Consider the following 23,415-nt stretch of genomic DNA (forward strand, 5'->3'; position numbering starts at 1 on the left):
ACATGGACAGATATTACAACATCTCCATCTAAACGGCTCAGTGCCTGTGGCTCAAGCGGCTAAGGCGCTAGCCACATACACCTGAGCTGGCAGGTTTGAATCCAGCCCGGGCCCACCAAACAACAAGGATGGCTGCAACCAAAAAATAGCCAGGCGTTGTGGCGGGTGCCTGTGGTCCCAGCTACTTGGGAGGCAGAGGCAGGAGAATCGCTTGAGCCCAGGAGTTGAAGGTTGCTGTGAGCTGTGATGCCACGGCACTCTACCTGGGGCAACAGCTTGAGGCTCTGTCTCAAAAAAAAAAAAAAATCTCCATCTAAACCAGATTCCTATAGTAAAAATAGACTGGATGGGCATAAAGAAAGTGGAAGCTCCTCAAAGGGGACAACATTTAAATTGGGCTTTGAAGGATGAATAGGAGTTGGTTTCTTGGTGTCAGGGAGGGGAGGTCTTCTGGCAGTCTACATGTGATGATTTACAAAAACCTCTGTCATCTTCCACATTTCATCTGTTGCCAAATGATGACCCTGGGGCTGGGCCATGATGGACCCACACTTGAGAGATAAGGAAAGCGAGGTACAGAAAGGCACAAGGCCGGTAGCCAGCAAGTGGGAGCCATGCCTGAAAGAAATGACTTCAGGTCAGAGACTCTGATCCTCTCTCTCCACAAAGGCATCCTTCCCTGGCACCTGAGCTTGCATTTCCACTCCCAGAGAAGGCAGATATGTTTGTGGTATGATTTGAAGGAAAGTTCCTACATGAAAATATGCTTCTCCCAATTTCCTGTCTCTGGGTGTATATATGGACCACCACAGTCACTGTGCTGAGTATAAAGGCCCAGACCAGGGCTGGCAAACAGATTTCATCTCACCGAGCAACACTGCTAGGCTGGAAGAGGCTGGTGGGGCCTGACCTGAGGGCAAGAGCTGAGTTGAGAAGGATCCTGGGGCCCCGGCATGGTTAAAAGAAGGCAAACACAGAAGGCAAGGTCTGCCACAAAGAAGGAATGCCCGGCAGGGCCGCATATGTCCTTATGTCCTGGGCCCCAAGACACCTCTTTACCATTAGTAGAACTTTGTTGGGACTTTTTGTTTGTTTGTTTTTGAGATAGAGTCTCACTTTGCCTTGGTGTCACAGCTCACAGCAACTCAAACTCTTGGACTTAAGCGATTTTCCTGCCTCAGCCTCCCAAGTAGCTGGGACTACAGGCACCTGCCACAACACCAATGTAGCTATCCTAGATCACAGGCATGAGCCACCATGCTCAGTCTTTTTTTTTTTTTTTAGACATAATTCTTTTCTTTTTTTTATTTTTATTTATTATTATTATTTACAGTTTTTGGCCAGGGCTGGGTTTGAACCCACCACCTCCAGCATATGGGACCAGCGCCCTACTCCTTTGAGCCACAGGTGCTGCCCCATGCTCAGTCTTAACGCCCTATTTTTAGAGATGGGGGTCTCCTTCTGGCTGAGTCTGGTCTCAAACCTATGGGCTCAGGCAATACACCCACCTCAGCCTCCCAGAGTACTAGGATTACAGGGGCTATAGTAAACTTTGTTAAAAGTCACAGGAATACAAAGTAACAAGTCAGAGGCCCATGTCTGACTGGAGCCCAGGACACAGAGGGAGGGACCCCTAGTAGCAGAGCCCAGGTTATAATAATGGAGAGGATGGAGACAGGGAACCACCACACCCCTTCCTTCCAGAAGATTTTGGCTCCCCCAACTAACTGGTGCATTAAGTCTCCTCTGTGCCAAGGGCAAAGACAGACACAGAAGGAAGGGGAGGGTTTTGTTCAGCTCGGATGCCTTTCCTCCCTGGCACTAGGCACTGTGCAGGAGGTAGGGGCAGACACAGAAGGAATAGCTTGCTCAGGCCCAGTCCTGCCCCTGGACAACTGATGGTCCAACAGGAAAGAGACAGGTGGGCCAATGGGAGCTGCCAGCTGTGGGCAGGCCAGCTGGGGATGGACAGGACAAAGAGCTGGGTTTACAGGGGTGGCCAGGGAAGGGTCTGGAGGAGGTGGTCCTCGGGCTGCTAGTGAAAGAGAATGGCAAATTTCTCGGAAAGACTGGGAGGGGAAGGACATTCCTAACCAGAAGCCTGCCCAGAGGATGTAGGAGGAGGCCCAGCTTGGACACCCCAACTCCCCATGGTACCCTATAATTTGCACACCCACGAAGATAGGGAAGCCCAGGGCTGCCCCTCCTCGAGGGTTGCAGATGGGTGGGCCGGTGGTCCTGGCCCATAACAAGGAGAAAGCCCTAGAGTTGGGAGCAGCAGATGAAGGACATGCATGTTTCCTGGGTGCCCACCATGCACCAGGTATCGTGCTCACCTCTTCTGATCATGGGGCCTTTTGCTGGCAGCTCCTGATGATCCCTGCTGAGGATGATGGTGGCATAGACCATCCCAAGAGCTACCCAGTAGGGCTCTGGGCCTGGCTTTGCCTGACCATGCCCTGACATAGAAAGCAACCTACTAGGCGCCTGTGAAGTGCCACCCTCGGGACAGAGGGCCAGGCAGGTACAGAGCACATTACCTGGAAGAAAAAAACCATAGGTGCTGTGAAGAGTGACAGGTGCTATAATGATACTGTAGCCAGGAAAGGCCACCTTGACATCAGAATAGAGAACTATATGACACAAGGGAGCAAGCCATGTGCCTATCTGATGAAAAACTGTTTCGAACAGATGTAACAGCTAGTACAAAGGTCTCAATGCAGGTGCCTGGTTAGCGGATTTGAGGAAGTACAGGAGGCTGATGGCTGATGCGGTGGGAGTGGAGTAGGCTGTGGGGAGAAAGGGGTTGTGCAAAAAAATAGTACCCCAAGAAGCTAGGGGAGTAGTGCCAGTAGCTCAGTGGGTAGGGTGCCAGCCACATACACCAAGGCTGGTGTGTTCGAACCCAGCCCCGGCAAGCTAAACAACAATGACAACTGCAACAAAAAAAATAGACGGGCGTTGTAGCAAACATCTGTGGTCCCAGTTACTTGGGAGGCTGGGGCAGGAGAATTGCTTGAGCCCAAGAGTTTGAGGTTGCTGTGAGCTGTGATGCCACAGGACTCCACTCAGGACGACAGAAAAAAAAAAGCAGCAGCAGCAGCAGCTAGGGGAGTTTCTCAAGTCTAACTGGAGCCTGAGTTCAAAGGGAGAGGGGAGATGGACATCAGACAGCCTGAGCAACAATGTGCCAAGAAAGCAAAGCCCCAGCTGTGGAGGCACCCAAGACCCTCGTCTTTGAAGGAAAAAACAAAATCTAATGGTGGGCGGCACCTGTGGCTCAGTGAGTAGGGCAATGGCCCCATATACCAAGGGTGGTGGGTTCAAACCCAGCCTCGGCCAAACTGCAACAAAAAAATAGCGAGGCACCTGTAGTCCAAGCTACTTGGGAGGCTGAGGCAAGAGAATCGCCTAAGCCCAAGAGCTGGAGGTTGCTGTGAGCTGTGACGCCACAGCACCCTACTGAGGGTGACAAAGTAAAACTCTTGTCTCTAACAAAAAAAGAAAATCTAAGGTTTTAGACTTGCTTGGGACCTGTCACCTCTTTCTTCTTACTGATTTCTCCTTTTTGGAATGGCAATGTCTATCTTTTGCCCATCCCAACATTGCATTTTGGAAGCATATGACTTGCCTGGTTTCACAGGTTCACAGATAAAAAGAAATTCTCTGCCTTAGGATGAATTCTGTATTGAGTTTCACTCTATCTGATTTAGTTATTTGGTAAGACATTGGACTTCAGACCTTAAGACACTTTGGCTGTTGGGATGGAATGGATGTGCTTTGTATGTGACAAAGACATGAATTTTAGGGGACTAGGGGTGGAATGTTTTTGTCCTCCCCAAATTCATATGCTGAAGTACTAATCCCTAAGTATTAGGGATTAGAGATAGGGCCTAGGAGGAGGAGGTACCTGTAATTAAGGTTAAATGAGCCATGAGGATAGGGCCCTGATCCAACAGGACGACTGTCCTTGTAAGTGACCCCAGATCTCTCTCTCTCTCTCCTCCCATGCACACACCAAGCAAAGGCCATGTAAGGACACAGTGAGTTCTGTAAGCCAGAAAGAGAGCCCTCACCAGAAACCAAATCCGTCAGCACCTTGATCTAGGACTTCCAGCCTCCAGAACTGTGAGAAAATAAATTTCTGTTGCTTAAGCCACCCAGTCCACAGCATTTCAGTATGGCAGCCCAAGCAGACTAATACAGCGGTTAAAAGGTCATTTGTTCTCAGCTACAGAGGAAAGTGAGAAGAACAACTTCAAGGTGAGTGTTGAGCATGACTCTGAGAAGGCACTTAGTGGAAGAGCAAGGCCCATGTGTGCCAAACAAACTTCCAGGACCTCATGTTTTTCTTTTTATTTATTTTTCTTCATTTGTTGTTTTGAGATAGGGTCTTGCTCTGTTCCCCAGGCTGAAGTGCGGAGACATCTTAGTTCACTGCAACCTTGAACTCTTGGGCTCAAGCAATACTCCTGCTTCAGCCTCCTGAGTAGCTGGGACTATAGGCACACACCACCAGGTTCAGCTAATTTTTTCTTTTTTTTTTTTTTTTTTGTAGAGACAGAGTCTCATTTTATGGCCCTCGGTAGAGTGCCGTGGCCTCACAAAGCTCACAGCAACCTCCAACTCCTGGGCTTAATGATTCTCTTGCCTCAGCCTCCCCAGCAGCTGGGACTACAGGCGCCCACCACAACGCCCGGCTATTTTTTGGTTGCAGTTTGGCCGGGGCTGGGTTTGAACCCGTCACTCTCGGTATATGGGGCTGGAGCCTTACCAACTGAGCCACAGGCGCCGCCCAATTTTTCCATTTTTTTTGTAGGAATGGCGTCTCCGTCTTGCCCAAGCTGGTCCCAAACTCCTGATCTCAAATCATCCTTCCACCTCAGACACCCAAAGTGGTAGGATTATAGGTATACACCACCAGGCCATGTCCCAACTTTTTTTTTTTTTTTTGAGAGGGTCTCATCATGTCATCCCAGATAGAGTGCCACAGCATCACAGCTTTCAGACCCTTGGGCTTAAGCGATTCTCTTGCCTCAGCCTCCCAAGTAGCTGGGACTATAGGCGCCTGCCACAATGCCTGGCTATTTTTTGTTGTTGTTATTGTTGTTTCTCTAGTAGTTGTCATTGTTCTTTGGCAGGCCCCAGTGTATGTGGCCAGCGCCCTAGCTGCTGAGCTACAGTGGCTGAGCCCCAACTTATTTATTTTTTTTAAGAAAAAAATCTCTGGCCGGGCAGTGCCTATGGCTCAGTTGGTAGGGTGCTGGCCCCACATACTGAGGGTAGCGGGTTCAAACCCAGCCCCAGCCAAGCTGCAACAAAAAAATAGCCAGGTGTTGTGGCAGGTGCCTATAGTCCCAGCTTCTAGGGAGGCTGAGGCAAGAGAATTGCCTAAGCCCAGGAGTTGGAAGTTGCTGTGAGCTGTGTGATGCCATGGCACTCTACCAAGGGCAATAAAGTGAGACTCTATCTCTACAAAAAAAAAAACTCCAAGAAAGAAACGGAGGCTAAGATCTGGCCAAGATCCCAGTGCCTGGCCAAAATTTCCGAAGTTCATACTGGACTTGCCTTAAATGGGCTCTTCTGAGAAATATAGCTATGAAATAAGGAAGTAAGAGAAACAATTCTGGCAGGGCATGGTGGCTCATGCCTGTAATCCTAGCACTCTGGAAGGCGGAGGCGAGTGGATTGCTTGAGCTCACAAGTTTGAGACCAGCCTCAGCAAAAGCAAGACCCTATCTCACTAAAAATAGAAAAACTGAGGCAAGAGGATTGCTTGAGCCCAGGAGTTGGAGGTTGCTGAGACCTATGATGCCACGGCACTCTACCCAGGGCAACAGGTTCAGACTGTCTCAAAAAGAAAAAGAAAAAGAAAAAGAAAGAAAAGAAAAAAATAAACAGGGTGGCGCCTGTGGCTCAGTGAGCAGGGCGCCGGCCCCATATACCAAGGGTGGCGGGTTCAAACCCGGCCCCAGCCAAACTGCAACAAAAAAAAAAATAGCCAGGCGTTGTGGCAGGCACCTGTAGTCCCAGCTACTCGGGAGGCTGAGGCAGGAGAATCGCCTAAGCCCAGGAGTTGGAGGTTGCTGTGAGCTGTGTGACGCCACGGCACTCTACCAAGGATGATAAAGTGAAACTCTGTCTCTACCAAAAAAAAATAAATAAATAAATAAACAAACAATGCCCTCAATATGTAAGCAGAATGTGTGACAAGGAACCAGGTGCATATATGGGTTCCAAGGCAAGACAATCTCTTCCTTATCAACTGCATACAAGTTGCTCAATTTCTTGGTGGCTCCCTTTCCTTATGTCTAAAACAAGGATAATACCTACTTTATTGGGTTGTTGTGACGGTTAAATGAGATGTCTGGTACATGATAAGCATTTAATTTAATTTTTAATCATTTTAATGATTTAAAAATAGGCAAAGAATAGCCAGGCATTGTGGCTGGCGCCTGTAGTCCCAGCTACTTGGGAGGCTGAGTCAAGAGAATCGCCTAAGCCCAAGGATTTGGAGGTTGCTGTGAGCTGTATGACGCCACGGCACTCTACCGAGGGCGATCAGGTGAGACTCTGTCTCTACAAAAAAAAAAAAAAAATAGGCAAAGAATATAAGCAGGAAATTCACAGAAAATATAAATCATTAAGAAAAGATACTCAGGCTCAGCACCCGTAACTCAGTGGGTAAGGCGCTGGCCACATACAGTGGGGCTGGCAGGTTCAAACCTGACCTGGGCCTGCTAAACAACGACAACTACAAAAAAAAAAAAAATAGCTGGGCATTGTGGCAGGCGCCTGTAGTCCGAGCTACTTGGGAGGCTGAGGCAGGTGAATCACTTAAGCCCAAGAGTTTGAGGTTGCTGTGAGCTGTGACATCACAGTACTCTACCAAGGACGACATAGTGAGACTCTGTCTCAAAAAAGAAAAAAAGAAAAGATACTCAAACTCACATAACATGTTAAAACAAGACGCCATGGCTCCGCGCCTGTAGCTCAGTGACTAGGGAGCCAGCTACATACACGGAGCTGGCAGGTTCCAATCCAGCCTGGGCCTGCCAAACAACAATGACAACTACAACCAAAAAATAGCCAGGCGTTGTGGCGGGCGCCTGTAGTCTCAGCTACTTGGGAGGCCGAGGCAAGAGAATCGCTTAATTCCAGGAGTTAGAGGTTGCTGTGAGCTGTGACACCGCAACACTCCACCCAGGGTGACAGCTTGAGACTCCGTCTCAAAATAAAATAAAAAAATTAAACAAGACGCCATTTTCCCACCCGTGAGCTGAGATGAGAAAGCCTAGCTGATCAGGTTGGTAAGTGGGCACGCCCAAACACGATCCTAAGCTGAGTGTGGGCCCGAATCTTCTTTGCAAAGCAATTTGGCAACGGTCGGCAGACCCTGTGGGCAGCCTGCCCCGCGGCCAGCTTCCCCTCCACCTGCCGGGCACCGCCTCAGTACAGTCCCAGTCCCAGGCACTCAGGTGAACCTTAATGGGGCTAAGCCAATCATAACAGTCCTTTTCCCTGGCAGTGATTGGCTCAGGCAAAGAACACGTGATGTGCTAGCCAATGAAAAAGGAGGGGCCAACCCAAGGGATTATGGGAAAAGCTTCTTCTCCATTAAACTGAAATAGAACACGGAATCTATTTCTCTGCCGCCTCTGTCCAGGGGCAACAAGAAGATGAGCAACCCCAGAATGGCAGAGCAGAAAGACTAAAGATATTTAATGACAAGTCTGACCCCTAAGATTAACTGCCCCACCTCACTTTTTATGTGAGATAAACATATTGAGGTAGGAATTCTGTTAGTGGCAGCCAGAAGCCTTCTTGGTAAAATGTACTTTCACTTCCAAAAATCTAAGCTACAAAAACCTTTGGACAAGTATTTAGTTATACTTCCACAGGAATGTTTGGTTTTTTTGAGACAGTGCCTTGCTCTGTTCCCCGAGCTAGAGTGCCCTGGGGTCAGTATGGGTCACAGTAACCTCAAACTCCTGGGCTCACGTGATCCTCCTTCCTTAGCCTCCCCAATAGCTGGAACTACGAAGCTAGCCATGACATCCAGCTAATTTTTCTATTTTAGTAGAGATGGGATCTTGTTCTTGCTCAGGCTGGTCTTTTAACTCCTGAGCTTAAGAGTGCCACCCCTTTTGACCTCCCAGAGGATTACAGGTGTGGTATCTAGCACGGCCTGGCTGGCTGGAATGTATTATTTTTAAGAGTAAGTGAAAAACCAGAAGGAACCTTAATATCCACCAGTAAAGGATTAACTTAATTATTTAATTAAATTATAGCATATCCAAACCCCAGAATACAGTGCAGCTATTGAATCTACATGTATTGTCATGGAGATGCTTCCACTCATGACTGAGGAACAAAAAAAGCCGCAGATTTCAGGTCATGTTGTGTTGTACAATCTTATTTGTGCATGATGTGTGTTTATACATTAAAGGACTTTGAAAGACTATTCTCCAATTTAACTGGCTTTCTCTGGGTCTGGGATCTGCCAAGGGCAACAAGGCACCAAACACTTTCCTTTCCACTTTTCCTCAGCATGACTTGGATTTTTTTACACAGAGCAAGTTACTCTTGTAATTTGAAACACAAAATGAGATGAAGCCAGCCAAGCAGGCCAGGGGCCAAATGGGAATCAGTAGCCTGAGAGCATGATTTAGAACCCAGTGCTCTTGGTTTGCCAAAATGTCAATGGGCTGTTCTTCCTGAGAAAGAAAGCCAACCATTGACTTGAGAGGCATGATGGAAACGTGTTGTTTTTTCCAGTTTGGGGAAGGGCTTGAAGATGACAGAATTCTAGAGACTCAGCTCATCATCAGACGGGGGAGGGACTGTGTCAGCTTCTTCAAGATCTCATTGCCTGGGTGGCGCCTGCGGCTCAGTCGGTAAGGCGCCGGCCCCATATACCGAGGGTGGTGGGTTCAAACCCGGCCCCGGCCAAACTCCAACCAGAAAATAGCCGGGCATTGTGGCAGGCGCCTGTAGTCCCAGCTACTCGGGAGGCTGAGGCAAGAGAATCGCTTAAAGCCCAGGAGTTGGAGGTTGCTGTGAGCTGTGTGAGGCCACGGCACTCTACCGAGGGCCATAAAGTGAGACTCTGTCTCTATAAAAAAAAAAAAAAGATCTCATTGCCTGGCCCTCTGTTTGACACAGAGCTTAAAGGTTCAGTAAATAATGGTAAAACATATGAATAAATATCAGCTCTTCCAACCTAGCCATTTTGTGAATAAGAATGAATATTGACTAAACAAATGAGAGAAACTGACACTGAGAGAAACAAATAATCAGACAGTAATATTTTTTTTTTTTTTTTTTTGTAGAGACAGAGTCTCACTGTACCGCCCTCGGGTAGAGTGCCGTAGCGTCACACGGCTCACAGCAACCCCCAACTCTTGGGCTTACACGATTCTCTTGCCTCAGCCTCCCGAGTAGCTGGGACTACAGGCGCCTGCCACAACGCCCAGCTATTTTTTTGTTGCAGTTTTGGTCGGGTCTGGGTTTGAACCCACCACCCTCAGCATATGGGGCCGGCGCCCTACTCACTGAGCCACAGGCGCCGCCAATCAGACAGTAATATTAACAATTGGTGAGTGGTTGCCATGTGCCAGGGGCTGTCACCGCTTTACACATAATTCCTTAATGCTCAGCAACAACCCTAAGAGATAGAGAATTATTATCATCCCCATTTTGCAGATGAAGAATCAGAGACACAGGAAGTTAAATGACTCAGCCCAGAGTCACAGAGCTGCTACATGGTGGAGCTGGGATTCAAACCCTGGCAGCTTGAACCCAAAGCCCATGCACATCACCCTCACCTTTGCTGCCTGCCATTAAATGATCAGACCCAGCTCCAAGACCCCTCAGTCTATTATCATGCTCAAGTCTTCCCCACTCCCCAAATGATGCCCTCCCCTGATCCGGAATCGCCTTCTGACTAATGCACAACCTCTCTTCCCTTTCTTGGTAACACTTCACCAAAGAGTTGTCTACACTGTCTCCACATCCTTACCTTTTACTTAACTGCCTAAGTCAAAGCAACCATCCACTGCGTGGTGCTGGTCAAGGGTCCTTCCCAATACCAGCAACCTCCTAGTTGCTGATCCTAGGAGAGGAACAGTTTTTACTCGCCTCTTCCTGGACTTTCAGCTGCACCTGCCACTTTCTGGCTCCTACAAGGCTGCACCCTTGGGTCTTCCTCACACCTCTCTGATCATTCTTGCTCCGTCTCTGTTAGGGGCTCTTCTTCCTCTGCTCAGGTCTGAAGGCCAACAGTCCCAAGCTTCCATTTAAGGGATAGTGCTTCCACTGTCCTCACTCTACACACTGTCCCCAGATGAGCTCCTGCATTTCATGATCACATGAGTCATGTTGATAACTCACAAATCTATTCCTCCCACCAGCTCACCCCCTCCCCACTATTTCAGACTCTTATCTCTTACCTTCTGGGTATTGGTACCTGGATGTCCAACATTCAGACTATGACCTCCATGCCCTTCCTATTCTGGGGCCTCTACCTGAAATGCCCTCTCCCATACCTAGAAGGAAAAGAAAAGTGTACCTAGCCACCTCCATCTCATCTTTTAACACCCAGCTTGGATGCTTCTGTGTCCCGAAAGTCATACCTGGTGGCCATGCCAGCTGAGTTAGGTGTTCCTCTAATTGATCACATTCTGAACTCAACTCAACATCTTCTCCTCTAATCCTGCTCCTCCTCCATTCTTCCTTAACTCCATCCTTAACTCTGACTGTTGTCCTCTTCTCAACCAGTCCTCAGTTCCTTACACATTCACCTCCTAAATATTCCTCCACCTGCATCCCTTCCTATCCTCTCCACAAGCACAGCTATTTCCTAAGCCCTCATCATCTCTTGCAAATAGTTTTCAATGAGCTCCCTACAATCTGCTCCTGTTCAGTGATCAGGCATATCTGTCTAACACTATTACTTAGGTCTGACACAATGTTATCCCCAGCTCAAACCCTTCTAAGTAAGTGTACACATGCGCACATGCACACACACACACAAATGAATGCATCTAAAAAAAAAAAAAAAAGGCTCAGCACCTGTGGCTCAAATGGCTAAGGTGCCAGCCACATACTCCTGAGCTAGTTCGAATCCAGCTTGGACCCGCCAAACAACAATGATGGCTGCAGCCAAAAAATAGCCAGGCATTGTGGTGGACACCTGTAGTCCCAGCTACTTGGGAGGCAGAGGCAGGAGAATCGATTGAGCCCAGGAGTTGGAGGTTGCTGTGAGCTGTGATGCCACAGCACTCTACCCAGGGTGACAGGTTGAGGCTCTGTCTCAAAAAAAAAAAAGGGGGGGGGGCTGGGCACAGTGGCTCACACCTGTAACCCTAGCACTCTGGGAAGCCAAAGCAGGTGAATCCCTTGAACTCAGGACTTTGAAATCAGCCTAAGCAAAAGCGAGACCCCATCTCTACTAAAAATAGAAAAAACAGCTGGGCATTGTGGGCGCCTATAGTCCCAGTTACTCAGGAGGCTGAGGCAAGACAATCAATTGAGCCCAGGAGTTGGAGGTTGCTGTGAGCTGTGATGATGCCACGGCAATCTATCCAGGGCAACAGAGTGAGACTGTCTCAAAAAAAAAAAAAAAAAGGCTCCAAAAAAGGGTGAAAACTGAATAAGCTCTATAATGCAGCTATGTACCAATGCCAAATTCTAGTTTTGATAATGTACTCCAGCTCTGTAAGATGTCACCATTAGGGAAAGCCAGGTGAAGAGAATTCTTTGTACTATTTTTGCAACTTCTTTTGAACAAAAAGTTAAAAAACAAACAACTTTCCATGACAACACTAACAGCAGAAGAACAAAGTTCAAGCTTCTCATCCTCTTGCACGCAATGCTGTAGGGCAAGCCTGGCCTTCCCTTCTGCCCCTGGCCCAGCCTGGAATGTTACACTCCATGACCATCTGACTTCCCACCCAAACTGCCTGCTCTTTGTAAGACATCCTCCCGGCCCAGTGCTTCCCACCCTGGCTAATGCCCACTGCACCTTTTGTTTTGTTTTGTGGGGTTTTTTTGGGGGGGAGGGAGGTTGTTTGTTTGTGTGCTTGTTTTTTGAGTTTTGGGACAGAGTCCTGCTTTGTCATCCAGGCTGGACTGCAGTGGCATCGTCAAAGCTCACTGAAACCTCACTCAAGCAATTCTTCCTTAGCCTCTTAGCCTCCTGAGTAGCTGGGACTACAGGCGAGGGCTACCATGCTTGGCTAAGTTTTTCTGTTTATTGTAGAGATGGGGTCTCACTATGTTGCTCAGGCTCAACTACAGGCCTTAAGCCAGGCGTCCTCAAACTCCGGCCCGCGGGCCACATGAAGTGGTGTGAATTGTTTCTGTTCCCGTTTTGTTTTTTACTTCAAAATAAGATATGTGCAGTGTGCATCCGAATTTGTTCATAGTTTTTTTGTTTAAACTATAGTCCGGCCCTCCAACGGTCTGAGGGACAGTGAATTGGTCCCCTGTTTAAAAAGTTTGAGGACACCTGCCTTAAGTGATCCTCCCACCTCAGCCTCCCAGAATGCTAGGATTACAGGCCTGAGCCACGGCGCTGGCCCTGCTGCTCCTTTAATGCAGCTCAAGCGCCTCCTCCATCAGGAAGCTTTCTTTCCTGACCCACCCCTCACATAGCACCTTAAGCTAACCACAACCATTGCACTTCTACTAGCTAATTGAAATTGTGTGTATCTGTCTCACCTCTCCCTAAACAATAAGCTTCTTGAAGACAGAAAATGTTTTTCTGTATTCTAGTCTTTCTAATTCTAGTTTTTCTTTATTTCCTGAGACAAGGTCTGGCTAGGTGCTAGGTTGCCCAGGTTGGCCTTGAACTCCCAGGCTCAAGCAGTCCTCCTGCCTCAGCCTCCCGAGTAGCTGAGACAACACCTATTCACCACCATGCATAGCTGTATCTGATTCAGATCTGAGCAGCTCAGAGAAACAGTGCTTAGGAAATCTATGCTGAATAGACAGAGCTCATGAATCCTAGAGTAACAGTGAAGATAGTGATACTTCAATTACCAGATACTGCTCTGAAAGTTTTCAGTACTCCTTACAACATCTCATAAGACAGTACTAATATACCCCCATTTTACAGATGAGGAAATTAAGACACAAAGAGGTGAAGAAATCTGCCAAAGTTACACAGTTAATTAGTGATAGAGCTGCAATCTCACCTGGCAGTTGGCCTCTGGAGTTCACATTGTCACCTCCCAACCCAACAGTGCTCCCCACCCTCTGTACCAGGCTGCCTCCAGCCTCACCCCACTCACTTGGCACTCACTTGCCCCAGATTTAATTAAAGAGCAGCAGTCAGTTCAGACTGCAGACACATGACACACTTCATAAACACTGAGGTTACGTCACCTCTAAAGACACCTGGCACCTCTCCTGATTCACCAGGCCCTCAATGGCTTACTCAGAGAGACCAGGGAAGGTCTAATTTTGCTGACCCTGACCCTAGCACTCAGCATTCCTGACCTGCATCCATCCCTTCCCCACAGTCCTTACGCAGCACATCTGCCTATCCTGAGACTCCTCTGCCCTACGGAGGTCAGAGAAGGGTCATGTGCCACTTCTGGGGATTACCTGCAGCACGTCAGTACCTCTTATGGCAGGGATTTCTTTTTTTTTTTGTAGAGACAGAGTCTCACTGTACCGCCTTCAGTAGAGTGCCATGATGTCACAGGACTCACAGCAACCTCTAGCTCCTGGGCTTCCGCGATTCTCCTGCCTCAGCCTCCCGAGCTGCTGGGATTATAGGCGCCCGCCACATCACCCAGCTATTTTTTGGTTGCAGTTCAGCCGGGGCTGGGTTTGAACCCGCCACCCTCGGTATATGGGGCCGGCGCCCTACTCACTGAGCCACAGGTGCCACCCTGGCAGGGATTTCTAAATAGAGAGATTTCAGGGGCCATGAACTTGGACAGAGAAACACTTACAACCTGGTTTTCACTAATCCCTACCTGATATTTAGCATTCCCTCCAATTATGAATGTAAGCAATATACTGCCAGCACTAGAATCTTCCCATCACATCTCAGTTACTGAAGACATAATGAAATGTTCATGCTCATCGCAACTTCAAAATTCCAATAGTTACATTAAACGTGCTGCTAGATCTTGCTTTTTAGTAAATTCATAAAGGAGCTATAGTTTAAGAGAATGGTTTCCTTTATAATCCTGTGTATTTCACTTTCCACATTTAAGGACACCATTCATGACAGGTCTGAGAAGATTTAAAAACCCTGTTCTAGGGCAGCGCCTGTGGCTCAAAGGGGCAGGGCGCTGGTCCCATATGCCGGAGGTGGCGGGTTCAAACCCAGCCCCGGCCAAAAACTACAAAAAAAAAAATAAAAAAAAATAAAATAAATAAATAAAAGCCCTGTTCTAAGTACTTATCCCCACAATAATCTCAAAGAAGGCTGGCCTTCTTCCTTTCTTTCTTTTTTTTTTTTTTGTAGAGACAGAGTCTCACTTTATGGCCCTCGGTAGAGTGCCGTGGCCTCACACAGCTCACAGCAACCTCCAACTCCTGGGCTTAAGCGATTCTCTTGCCTCCCGAGTAGCTGGGACTACAGGCGCCCGCCACAACGCCCAGCTATCTTCCTTTCTTTCTTTGGGATCCTGTGCCATTCTCTCACTCCCCTTCTCTCCCCCAGGCATGTCCCCCCCACTCCCTGCTCTCTGCTCTATTCTCTCTCTTTCTCATCTCTTCCCCCCACTCTCTTCTCTCTAACATAAAATAAACTCATACTTTATATCCTAAAAAAAAAAAAATCTCTAAGAGGCTCAGCGCCTGTGGCTCAAGCGGCTAAGGCGCCAGCCACATACACCTGAGCCGGGTTCGAATCCAGCCCGGGCCCGCCAAATAACAATGACAACTGCAACCAAAAAATGGTAGTATGTGCACCACAACACCTGGTTCAGCAAATACACAGGCATTGTAGCAGGCGCCTGGAGTCCCAGCTACTTGGGAGGTTGAGGCAAGAGAATCGCTTAAGCCCAGGAGTTGGAGGTTGCTGTGAGCAGTGTGAGGCCACGGCACTCTACCCAAGGCGACAGCTTGAGGATCTGTCTCAAAAAAAAAAAAAAAAAATCTCTAAGAGGTAGGTGTTTATTACCCATTTTCCCACAGAGGAGATGGGTGACTTGCCCAAGTCTGCCCTGCTGCTATTGAAAAATGCTGGAGCTGGGGTGGCGCCTGTGGCTCAGTGAGTAGGGCGCCGGCCCCATATACCGAGGGTGGCGGGTTCAAACCCGGCCCCGGCCAAACTGCAACAAAAAAATAGCCAGGCGTTGTGGCGGGTGCCTGTAGTCCCAGCTGCTCGGGAGGCTGAGGCAAGAGAATCGCGTAAGCCCAAGAGCTGGAGGTTGCTGTGAGCTGTGTGACGCCACGGCACTCTACTGAGGGCAGTAAAGTGAAACTCTGTCTCTACAAAAAAAAAAAAAAAAAGAAAAATGCTGGAGCTCCTGGCACTGTCCCAGGCTCCAGGAATGAATGTGGAGTGCCCACAGGTCTCAGTGACCTGCGGCTTGCTTGCTCTTCAACGGGCTACCTTGAACAGAGACTAAAGTTCAAGCAACTTCTCCAGGACTCCCCTCCTCCCCCTTCCATAAGCCAAATTAAGAGTCAGCCACAAAGCATAATCTCCCTCCCTCCTGTAGCATTCTGGTTATAAAGGGCTTTTGCTTTTTTTTTTTTCTGAGACAGAGTCTCACTTTGTCGCCCTCAGTATAGTGCCATGGCATCACATCTCACAGCAACCTCAAACTCTTGGGCTCAAGCAATCCTCTTGTGTCAGCTGGGACTATAGGCACCTGCCACAATGCCTGGCTAGTCTTTCTATTTTAGTTGAGATGGGGGTCTCGCTCTTGCTCAGGCTATCTCGAGCTCATAAGCTCAGGCAATCCATCGGATCCACCTTCCTCAGCTTCCCAGAGTGCTAGGATTACAGGCGTGAGCCACCACACTTGGCCTGCTCACTCTTTCTTTTTGAGACACAGCTTCAAGCTGTCACCCTGGATAGAGTGCCAGCATCACAGCTCACAGCAACCTCCAACTCCTGTGCTCAATTGATTCTCCTGCCTCTGCCTCCCAAGTAGCGGGAATACAGGCGCCCGCCACAAGGCCCAGCTATTTTTTGTTGCAGCCAGTTTGGCAGGCCCAGGCTGGATTCAAACCCGCCAGCTCAGGTGTAGGTGGCTGGCACCTTAGCCACTTGAGCCACAGGCTCTGAGCCTCACTCTTTCTTTTAAACAGTTGATTAGTCCCTGTTCCTGCCCACAGGGGCACCACCAGGCCACCAAGAGAGTTGCAAGGGCCACTCTGCATGCTCTGATGCCTGGTGAAGACCAGAAGGAAGACTGGAGCTCCACAGCACGGGAACAGCTGGCTCTAGGCTGTGCAGTCCACTAGCCCTGGGTCCAGATCCCAGCACTATCCCACACTGGCTTTCAGGGCACCTTCCTGAGCCTCAGTTTTGTCATTTGCAAGATAGAGCTGACAATACCCATCTGGCAAGACTATTATGCCAGTTTACAGAGCGTACCTCCCTGGGAGGAGCTCAGAAATTCGTGTATTTGCTGAACCAGGTGTTGTAGTGCACATACAACTTACGAAATTATCCTGGAAGTTTCCATCTGTCAACACCAATTTCTTTGCAGTTTCCATCTTGGCCTGGGCTGTTGGGCAAGGGCTGTTCTATGGGTAACCTGCTGTTACTCATTTGTTTAACAAATAACTGTGATGCCCCGTCACGTGCAAGGGGCTCTGCCAGGTGCTGGGGAGCACAGTTAATAAAGTCCCTGCCCTGTGGAGCTTGTCAGCCAAGGGTAGGAAGAGACATAAACAGGTCAGTGTTAGGTGCACAAGGCAAAGCCAGAGATAAGAGTTCAAGGAGACTGAAACAGGAAACTGGCAGGGAGAGATGGAGGTGGACTGGGAGCTCAGGGAAGGCCTTTAGGTGACATGTAAGAGAGATAAGGAGCCAGCCATGGAGGATGGGAGGTGGGTAAGAGTGAACCTACGCAGCAGCAGACAGGGCAAGGGCATTAGCCCTGAAGTGGGAACACACCAAGAACCTTCAAGGAACATACAGAGTGCCTGAACCAGGGTGAGCCGCGTAGGTGGCAAGGCGTGAGGGGCAGGTGGGGCCGCCAGAGAGCTGCACACAGGCCATGCTGGAGAGCCGGGATGTGTCCTGTGCAAGTCAAGAAACTACTGGAGGGCTTGGCACCTGTGGCTCAAGCGGCTAAGGTGCCAGCCACATACACCTGAGCTGGCAGGTTCGAATCCAGCCCAGGCCTGCCAAACAACGACGGCTGCAACCAAAAAACAGCTGGGCGTTGTGGCAGGCGCCTGTAGTCCCAGCTACTTGGGAGGTGGAGGGAGGAGAATCCCTTGAGCCCAGGAGTTGGAGGTTGCTGTGAGCTGTGATGCCACAGCACTCTACCCAGGGCAACAGCTTGACTCTATCTCAAAAACAAACAAAAAAAAAAAAAAAGAAAGAAAGAAAAAGAAAAAGAAACTACTGGAGGGTTTTCAGCAGAAGTGTGAAGAGTGGTGGGATCTTATTTACATTTCAAGAAGATCCCTCTGGCCACTGCAGGGAGGATGGATGATAAGAGAAGGCACTAGGAGATTAGTTAAGAGGCTACTGCAGTGGTCCAGGCCTGGATCAAGTTAGATCGCAGAGGAGATTCAGGAACATACTGGAGGTTATTAAAAGCTCATGACAACCACTACCTGTGAGGCAGATTCAACTGCATCAGGTAGGATCATTTCACAGAAAAGGAGACTGAGGCCAAGAAAGACAAAATGTGCCCAGATCTTGCAGCAGGCATGCACTGGAGTTGGGAATGAAACAGCCCAACAACATTGGGTTCCCTGCCCTATGTTCTTCTGCCTGCAGAGGGACAGGGCATGACATGGAGTGCTCCAGAGAACAAGAGCATAAGGACCCAGGGTGACCCTGAAGGCCCCAGAAAGGCAGTAGCCCTGACCCTGTCTGCAGCCCTCACAGGAAGTGCTTGATGAATGACTATTGGCTGACAGCAGCACTTCAGACACACAAGCCCACCATACGACATGGCTCTTGGTCTCAGGGAATCTAACTTTGTTGCTCTTCTGGGTGACGGTGTGCGCTGGGTAGAAAAAATCAGAGAGTGGGTGACTCCTCAGTCTTTTTCTTTTTCTTTTTTTTTTTTTTTTTCAGTTTTTGGCTGAGGCTGGGTTGGAACCCACCACCTCCAGCATGTGGGGCTGGCACCCTACTCCTTGAGCCACAGGCACCACCCGTCTTTTTCTTTTTTTTCTTTCAAGGAAACTGGACATCACATAAACACTCTCCTGCATGGCAGCTAAGACCTCAAACTCTGGAGTTCAATGGGTCTGGGTCTATCTGACTTCCTCATCTACCACAGCTGTGTGACCTTGGATGTGCTACTTAATCTCTCTGAGCCTCAGTCTCCTCATCTGCAAAATGGGGCTGCTAATAACTGTTCCTGCCTCAAGGAGTTAAGCAAATTTAATAAGAGAAAACACAGAGGGCGGCACCTGTGCCAGCCCCACATAACGAAGGTGGGGGGTTCAAACCCGGCCCCCCTAGGAAAATGCCAGGAAGGCTATGTTAACCAGTGTGATGAAAATATGTCAAATGGATTTAATTAAAAAAAAAAAAAAGGGAGGCTGAGGCAGGAGAATCGCTTGAACCCAGAAGTTGGAGGTTGCTGTGAGCTGTGTGAGGCCACGACACTCTACCGAGGGCCATAAAGTGAGACTCTGTCTCTACAAAAACAAAAAAAAAACCCGGCCCCAGCCAAAAATTGCAAAAACCAAAAAACAAAAAAACAGAAAGGGCCAAGCACAGTGCTTGAATATGCATGCTTGAATATGTATGCATTACATACATGGTGGCTGCTGTCTTGTTACCGCCATGATCGTCAAGCTCATGTCTCAGCCTCTAATATGAGGCTCAGGAACTGCTGCTGAATCAAAGTTGACGAGATGTTTCTGAAGTGGAGAGAAGCTGGGTGCTGACTGCAGGGTGCCACTGTCCCTCCCACAGCTTGATGGGGAAAAAGCGACACCTTCCTGACTCCCTAGGGGAATAAATAAGTTGGAAAGGAGTCTGTAGCTGGTGCTGACAGAGAAAGGAAAACAAGCCCATTTTCTATGGGCCATTAAATGTGATGAAAGAATGCAGCTTGTGTGTGGGCTCCCAGGAGTTGACACATAGTAGTCACTTCATCAGCCCAGGCCTAGCCTCTAGCTTCAGGCTACAGCCTTTCTCAGAGGACATCTCCAGCTCCTGTCTGAATGACCTCAGGTCTGCCCCAAGGGCCCTGCAGTCTCCACTCTCCCTTCCCAGGTCCACAGGAACCAACTCCACAGCCAGATGCCTGCACATGCTTTGTGGTGCTGCCCCTTGCACACTGTCACTGAACCTCTCTGTGCAGTTTCTTCATCTGTAAAATGGGGATAATTACAGTGTCTCTCAAGGGCTGTTATAAGAATTAATAAAGGGCAGTGCCTGTGGCTCAAAGGAGTAAAGCGCCGGCCCCATATGCCGAGGGTGGTGGGTTCAAACCCAGCCCCCACCAAACTGCAACAAAAAAATAGCCGGGCGTTGTGGCGGGCGCCTGCAGTCCCAGCTGCTCGGGAGGCTGAGGCAAGAGAATCGCGTAAGCCCAGGAGTTAGAGGTTGCTGTGAGCCGTGTGACATCATGGCACTCTACCTGAGGGCAGTACAGTGAGACTCTGTCTCTACAAAAAAAAATAAAATAAAATAATAATAACCAGGCAATGTGGCGGGCACCTGTAGTCCCAGCTACTTGGGAGGCTGAGGCAAGAGAATTGCTTAAGCCCAAGAGTTTGAGGTTGCTCTTAGCTGTGATGCCACAGCACTCTACTGAGGGTAACATAATGAGACTCTGTTTCAAAAAAAAGCTCATCTGGAAAAAGCACTTGTAGACTGGGCATGGTGGCTCACACCTATAATCCTAGCACTCTGGGAAGCTGAGGTGGGAGGATCCCTTGAGCTCAGGAGTTCAAGACCAGCCTGAGTAAGAATGAGACCCTATCTTTACTAAAAATAGAAAAACTAGCCAGGCATTATGGCAGCGCCTGTAGTCCCAGCTATTTAGGAGCCTGAGGCAGGAGGATCACTGGACCGTAAGAGTTTGAGGTTGCTGTGAGCTATGATGACACCACGGTACTCTACCCAGGGCAACTGGCTCAAAACAAAAAGAAAAGAAAAGAAATTAGTTTATTTAGCTGGGTGTAAGTATCTGTAGTCCTAGCTACTTGGGAGCCTTAGGCAAGAGGATCACTTGAGCCCAAGAGTGGGAGGCTGCAGTGAGTTATGATTACACCACTGCACTCTAGCCTCTGTGACAGAATGAGATTCTATGGCTAAAAAAAAACAAAAAACAAAAAACAAACAAACAAAACAACGCTGGCAATAACAATGCCCACCCCTCATGGAGCTACTGTAAGAATGAGAGAGAACGTAAGCGTACCTCCAGCACAGACGCAGCTGTGGCTAACCCAGGAATCCACTTTCTCCTCTCCACACTGCCCAAGCTTCTCTCTTCTTCAAGCTCCCATTCCACTTCCTGAAGGAAGCTTTCCCTAATTTTGCCAGGGTACCCTGAACTGTTTTCTCTCCACTCTCACTGCTCTGACCACAGAATTGAGCATTTTCTTCTTCTCTCATTGGTTTACTAGCATTAACTTTCTCTTTCCAGCCAAACAAAAAGTGACAAACACAGTCCTAACCCTACCCCACAGCATCTCACAGGAGAAGCTCAGAAATCAACTTGCTAAGGCAGCCCAGGACTCTGGGAAAGGGTGAAGACTTGTAGTCAGAATGCTGGGTGGGAAGCCTGCCTCTGCTGTGTGACTGACTCGCTTCCCTGAGCCTCAGGTTTCTTCTCTGAACAATGAGGATCAAAAAATGTCTACCTGACGTAGTTGCTATGGAGGACAGATGAGCCAACATGTATGAAACTCAAAAATGCTATTTAAGGGATTATTACTTTCTGATGCTCAAACCCAAACCGACTGATGTCTCAACTTTCCTAAACCTAAGACTCAAGAGATTGGCTCATCCTACTGAGGTTCTTAGCCCCCAGATAATCCACCAAAACCCACTATCTTAACCATCCAATCTAGACAAGAAGCCTAAACAAGCACTCACAGCACCCGTGGAACACAAACCTGCCCCTGCTCAGGGACCACAAAGTCTCTCTCCCATCCTCAGATCTCACCCCTCCTAGACACAGGTTTCTCCTTCCCAGTGTAAAGAACCTTCTCAACGCGGCTCCGACTGAGCGGTGGCATCATTTCCAGCTTGCAGCCCAACATCAATGGGAGGTGAATGTAGGGAAGACCAGAGAGTACGGACCACAGAGGGTACCAACTGGCTGTATGTATGTGGGGGGAGTCTGGTAGTAGAACTAAGGACTCTGCTAGAATTCTGTGTCCAACACAGTTGCTAAATGTACTATAATTATCTCATTTGTGTGAAAATTCAAGGATCTGCATTCTGCTATTTTCATCAGACTGGATGAACTGCAGGCACTGAGAAAAATGGCAAGAAGTTGGGGTTCAATATGTCTAGGAACCAAAGCTAGCCACCCAAGAAATGAATTCTGGATCACTCTCCTGTGAGTCTGCAGCCCGACTCCAGCCCAGCCCCCAGACTCCCATACCCAGTCCTGTTCTCCAGACTTCCCTCTTAATGCCATGGAGGCACCACAGCCATCAGGTTCTATCACTGTGATGTTTGTACATAATTTCCCCCCCAGGACAACTGTTTTGTCTCTGTGAAAGACCCCCCAAACGAAGCACCCTACAAACACCGGAACTGGACGGTTTAAAGGGAGAAAGGGGGGAAAGGAGGGACCAGGCCCCAGAGGGGACTCCCAGGCCCCCACAGGAGGGGCTACGAGGCTCCTGGGGCCCCCACCCCTGGCTCGGTGACCACCCCCACTCAGTGCCTAAACTCCTGCCCATAGCCCCTGCATGCTGCCAGTACGGTGGGAGCCTCCTGCAGGCCTCGGCGCCCCGAGGCGGATCATGGACCGGAAACGCCCCCATGCCCAGCCGGCCCAGACCGCGCCCCCCTTCCCTGCTGTCCCCTCCCCCCGGGCCTGGCCGCAGGCCCCGGATCCCCGGGCTCGCTTGGTTGCCGCAGCCGGCAGGAGCGGTCCGTCGGGCGGCCGCGGCCCCTCCAACTCTGGGCGCTGCGGGGCCAAGTCGAACACAAAAGGAAGGAAGACGCTGGCAGCGACGCCTCTGCTAGCACCCCCGACCCCCTGAGCGGGGATCGGGAAAGCATCCGCGCACCCTGAAAGCTCCGGACCCCGAGGAGAGAGCCCCCATAGAAAATTCCAGGACGCATCCTGGGGCTGCAGGGGCGGCCAGATCTGCCCAGGGGCAGGTGCCCCCGGCCTCACGATAACTTTGAAACTTTGGGGCAGGGCAAGGGGACAGGGATCCCCACAAAGGAGGAAATGAGGATTGGTGGTTCTTTCTTTATTTCTGCTAAAACCCACTTTCCAGGTGGCCTGGCGCGCGGCTCCGGCCTGGACGACGTTCTCCGCGCCTCCTCCCGGCCGGGCCCCTGGCCCCCCGGGCCCTCGCGCGCCCGCGGTCCGGACGTGGTGGCCCGGCCTCTGCCCCAGCTGGGCTCGGGCCGCGCCAAGCACTCACCTCCGCCGGGCTGCGCTCCCCGCGGGCCTGCGCCGAGCCCGATAAATGGTATGCTATGACTAGAGGTATGATTACGTTATTATTAGTAGTAATAATAAGAGTAAATGCTATTTAATTACGGGCGGCCGCATCCTGCTCCCGGCGCCGCCGCCCCGGCAGCTCCATCCATGTGGCTCCGGAGCGCTTTACTTTCATTTCCAGCCCCCTCGGCCGCCGCTCGCGGCAGCACCCGCTGGAGGCTCAGTCTCCCTGCAGCTCTGCCTCCTCGGGTCCTAGAGAGCGCGGCTCCCCTCGCCTCGGCGCGCCCAGGGTGGGCGGCGCGGGCTGCGCACCTGGGGGGGAGGGCTGGGGAGGAGGGAGCCCCCTTCCCCGTGGAAGGCTCACGCCTGGAATTCACCTTTATCATCCTTAAAAGTGTCCTTCTTTTAGTGGGCTTTTTTTTTTTTTTTTGGTGGCTCTCCATTTCTGAACGGAGGCTGGTCAAATCCAGAGCCTCCCCCCTTCCCCATCCGTGTAAAAACCCCTCAGGTTTCCAGGTGCTCTGGTGGAAGCCTCCCCTAAACCCTTTTCCCAGATGAGACTGGAGGCACAGAGGGGAATCAGCATCTCCCTTGACTGGAGTTTTATGTATAGATGTTAAAGAAAAATTACTCAATGACGCTTGTTAAAGACAGC

The 23,415-nt window shown here is 49.7% G+C and overlaps 1 protein-coding gene across 2 annotated transcripts in view; it reads right to left on the bottom strand.

Moving 5' to 3' along the window:
- Window positions 1-23,006, bottom strand: part of ZC3H7B (zinc finger CCCH-type containing 7B) — a 55,804-nt gene extending 32,798 nt beyond the window's left edge. The window contains exon 1 of one of the 2 annotated variants that reach the window (XM_053582453.1): window positions 22,741-23,006. Coding sequence is in view for 1 of the 2 variants with exons in the window: in XM_053582452.1 (XP_053438427.1) it covers window positions 22,860-22,871 (12 nt within the window). In the remaining variant the exon portion in view is untranslated. The remainder of the gene's footprint in view (window positions 1-22,740) is intronic. The other variant, XM_053582452.1, reaches the window with a different exon arrangement.
- Window positions 23,007-23,415: the final 409 nt, after the last annotated feature.

The sequence above is a fragment of the Nycticebus coucang genome, chromosome 3 (assembly GCF_027406575.1).
Source record: "Nycticebus coucang isolate mNycCou1 chromosome 3, mNycCou1.pri, whole genome shotgun sequence".
NCBI lineage: Eukaryota > Metazoa > Chordata > Mammalia > Primates > Lorisidae > Nycticebus > Nycticebus coucang.